The sequence below is a fragment of the Triticum aestivum genome, chromosome 5D (genome assembly GCF_018294505.1).
Source record: "Triticum aestivum cultivar Chinese Spring chromosome 5D, IWGSC CS RefSeq v2.1, whole genome shotgun sequence".
In the NCBI taxonomy this organism is placed as follows: Eukaryota; Viridiplantae; Streptophyta; class Magnoliopsida; order Poales; family Poaceae; genus Triticum; species Triticum aestivum.
In genome coordinates this window covers 208,934,496-208,938,193 of record NC_057808.1, presented here as the reverse complement: position 1 = coordinate 208,938,193, position 3,698 = coordinate 208,934,496, and the positions used below count along the sequence as shown (strand labels likewise).

At 47.6% G+C, this 3,698-nt stretch overlaps 1 protein-coding gene across 1 annotated transcript in view; it reads left to right on the top strand.

The window, feature by feature from the left end:
- Positions 1–1,304: 1,304 nt before the first annotated feature.
- LOC123120089 (tRNA nucleotidyltransferase cca2-like) overlaps positions 1,305–3,698 on the top strand; it is an 8,839-nt gene continuing 6,445 nt past the window's right edge. Inside the window, exons 1-2 of the mRNA XM_044540098.1 lie at positions 1,305–1,713; positions 3,340–3,470. Of these exons, the coding sequence (XP_044396033.1) occupies positions 1,387–1,713; positions 3,340–3,470 (458 nt within the window). The 5' untranslated portion in view covers positions 1,305–1,386. The remainder of the gene's footprint in view (positions 1,714–3,339; positions 3,471–3,698) is intronic.

Genomic DNA, 3,698 nt, shown 5'->3' with positions numbered 1-3,698 from the left:
GGCGAGGGGGTGCGGCGGGGACGGCCCCTGTTCCGACCCCGGTCGGGGGAACAGGGAAGGGGGCGAGGGGGAGAGGTGGGCTGGGCCGGGGGTCGGCCCAGTTGGCCAGGGGTCCAGTGGGGGGAGGGCCTTCTCCTTTTTTTTTCTTTTTCTCTGCCTGTTCTGTTTCTTTTGCCTTTTCTTTTTATTTGTTTATTTTCTTTTCTGTTTTATTTCATTTAAAAGTATTTAGGTATTTTATAAAAATGTGTTTTCTTCACCATAATTACCAGTGTATTATTTGGCACCCACCGAACATTTTTGTTCAAATTTTTGAAAACTTTTATTTCCCACTTTGATTTTAATTGAAGTTTGAACTAGGAGTTTGAAAAGAAATTTGATGCAATTGTGATCAAGCCCTGTTTAGCAACATGATTAGCTTAATCACAGGGAGTTACTGTAGCATGATTCTCGGGGTGTTACAAAGGAGAAGCTAGGCGGTGGAGTTATATAAGTGCATTGAGTAAAGAAGAAACATGAATCGGAAGTGTAACTGACCTGCAATTATTTGTGAGTGATGCGCATCGATTACCATCAATGACTTCAACTGTGATTTACTATTTCCGGAGTCGCCGCCGAACAAAGATGGATCGACAGGGGGCAATTCAGTGCCCCCGCCCCACTGTCACATCGCACCGAAAGGCTAGCTGGTTGGTCTGCGATCTCCATGTTTTCGTGCGGCCGTGCAACAGACCTGACCGAGGCAGCCAAGCGGATCCGTGTAGTTGCCCCGCGAGGTGCCTGCGTCGCGTCGGTCAAACCCTAGCATGGTCGTTGCTCCCGCATCGGTCGCCTGTCGTTGAGCCACCACGTCAAGGGGTGGTGAAGCTGTCGACACACTTCACGTGGGGAGACTGGTACAACCCACTTGGCCCAATTTAACCCAGAACGTCTAAAAAAGTTAACGGAGTAGCGGCCCAGAAAGATCAACGATCAGTATTAGCGAAGGAAAGAAGATTAGGTGCGAACCATAGCTAATCTGACGCCCGATAATGCTTAAAATTGATGATCGGACGGCCAGAAACACTGATGGTCTAAGAGGGCTATAAAAGTGCTCAGTTTTAATGTCTTTAAATATCTTATTAGTTAGTAGTTAACCTTACGTGTGGATCACGCTAACCTTAAACAATATTGTCAAACTGGACAGAATTACTAGTTACTAGTCTAGTTAAAACAAAAACCTTTTTTTGCCTGTTCGTGTTTCGCCTTCGCCAAATCAGGACTGTTGATGTGTCTTGCATCTTATCAAACGGCTGTTTCGAGGTCCTGGCCGTGGTAGTGCAGCCGAACGGGCGGCGCAGGAGGCCGCGAAACTACGAATGCCTTGCGGGGTAGCGAACCCGCCGCATGTCTCTCCGCCTCCTCCTCCCACCTCGCGGCAGCCTACGCCTCCTTTCCCCTCTCCGCCGCCGCCAGACGCCAAGGCCTCCGCCCTTTCGAGCGACTGCCACCGGCGTCCCACATAGAGCCTCTAGTTTCTTCAGTATCCCTATCCGCGCCTTCACCGGTGTCTCGGGCATGGCGGCGGGGACGCACAAGCCGACCGTGGAGGTTAGGGAGAGCGTGGAGCTGACGGAGGAGGAGGAGCGGATCTTCGCTAGGCTGCTGGACGTCGTCCGCCACTTCGGACTCGGCACCCAGCTCCGCGTCGCCGGGGGATGGGTCCGGGACAAGGTGCGCTTAATTGAAAAGCTTGATGAGTTTAACATGTAGGGTTTATGGCGTGGTTTCTTGTCGCTCGCACGATATGTTGGGAAATCTTTAATATTCATGTCGCATTGTTTTCCTGCGTATGAGAATTTGTTTGTGAAGAGATTGTTGAATGATGTAGATTAGGGCATCTCTACGGCTCTACCCCATCCCCATATCTTAATTCCCCATCCGTTAATTTCCCTTTTTTTAGGGAATTAAACATTTGGTCAATTAACCCATCCCAAAACTTAATCCCCCTTCCCCCTTACACACATTTTTTTGTCAATTTATCCAAAAGTTTGTGCAAACAATCCAAATAAACGCACCACATTTCTATACAAACATAAAAAATTCAAACACACCACATCATAATTCTACTACGAGCAAAAATAAACTTCATCTGATCCAACAAACAACTAAAACGTTGCCATAATTTGTGCCAAAGGGAACCGAATGAGCAAGTTCAATCCAAAAAACCACCAAACACATGGTGGATCAAAAGTCATCATAGCTCATAAGGGGCTCATGCACTTGCGCCAGCTCGCCGGTCCCACTTTTGTTGCTGCCTCCACCATTGCTGCCACCACCACCAAATGACTTACCCAAGATGTCCCCACGAGTTAACTCCCAGTATTATCTCGCCCATCTTGCTTGGATCCATGAACATTATAGCACGCTCCTCGACCACCCTCTTGTTTTTGTCTTCCTCGGCCTCCAATGCTAGCCTTTGCTCCTCGCACTTCATCTTCTTTTTTTTCCCCTCGACTTCCAGTGCAAGCCTTTGCTCCTCAGTTTCAAGCCTTTTTCCCCTCCGCTCGAGCCTTTCTCTCCTCAGCCGCCGCCTTTGCTTTCCACCTCCCCTCCTCCATCATCTTCATCTCGTAGAAACAACTTATCTTCTCCTCCTTCCTTTCAGCTGCCAATGCCCTCTTCACCTCTTCTACCATCGCCATGAGTTCTTGTATGCTCCAACACCTCCATTCTTCTTTGTGGTTTTTGCATTTTTTTTGTCCATCCGAACGACCACTAGGGGTGGATGGCTTCCCTTGCCGCCGGCGTTTCAGAGCTTGCGGCTCGGAATTGGCTGCTGGCGGTGGGTCTTCAGCGCCGGCGAGGGTGCGACTGGGATGGGGCTTTCCATTTCGGTGATCATTGGTACCGGGGATGACTGACATCGGGGTTGGGCAGGAAGGAGGTGGTCGAGTGGGAAGACTGCGGCTGCTCCCTATTTTCCTTGAGACTTGCCCATCCAAGAGCAAATATGAGCTAGTGGGAGGACAATTTGGGGGTGGGTTGAAGCTAAATATGGGCAATTAAACTAGGATAACTGACTGTTTTCTCATAAAGAGTAGAGAAGTGCAGAAGCGACAAGTTCATTTTGGATTGTTATGTTGGGCTGTGCTATTTGAATGTTGCATTTTGTATTAAACAATTGCATGATGCTTGCTATGAGCTGACTATAAATCACTGGAGATTCTGGAGGACTAGGATCATACCATGAACTTTCATCTTTTTGCAAGAAAGAAAGAATTAACACTGCTTATATTTTATGGAATGATGGTTTGGTAGTGTTGGGACTTAACTGTTGCTTTGGCATATTCTTGGCAGCTATTGGGGAAAGGCTCTGCTGACATTGACATTGCACTTGATAATATGACGGGCCAAAATTTCTGTGAGAGAGTAAATGAGTACTCAAAATTCATGGGTGAAGAGCAGAAAGGAATCGGCGTTATCCAGTGGTATGAAATTTTTATTACTCTAATTCTGACACTCCTAATATTATTTCAGGAGCTTTTTGTTTGCTGATATCCATTCTTACTAAGTAGGTTGATTTTGTATTCCCGTGTTGTATTCTGATTGCCCTTCGTGTGCTTGGGTGACTCTGGCTACTCATGAGAATTATTTTTCGAACCGGGTTACTCCCCTAGCCCTCGAGAGAATTAGTTGTGGCAGGGCTGCATGTGCGC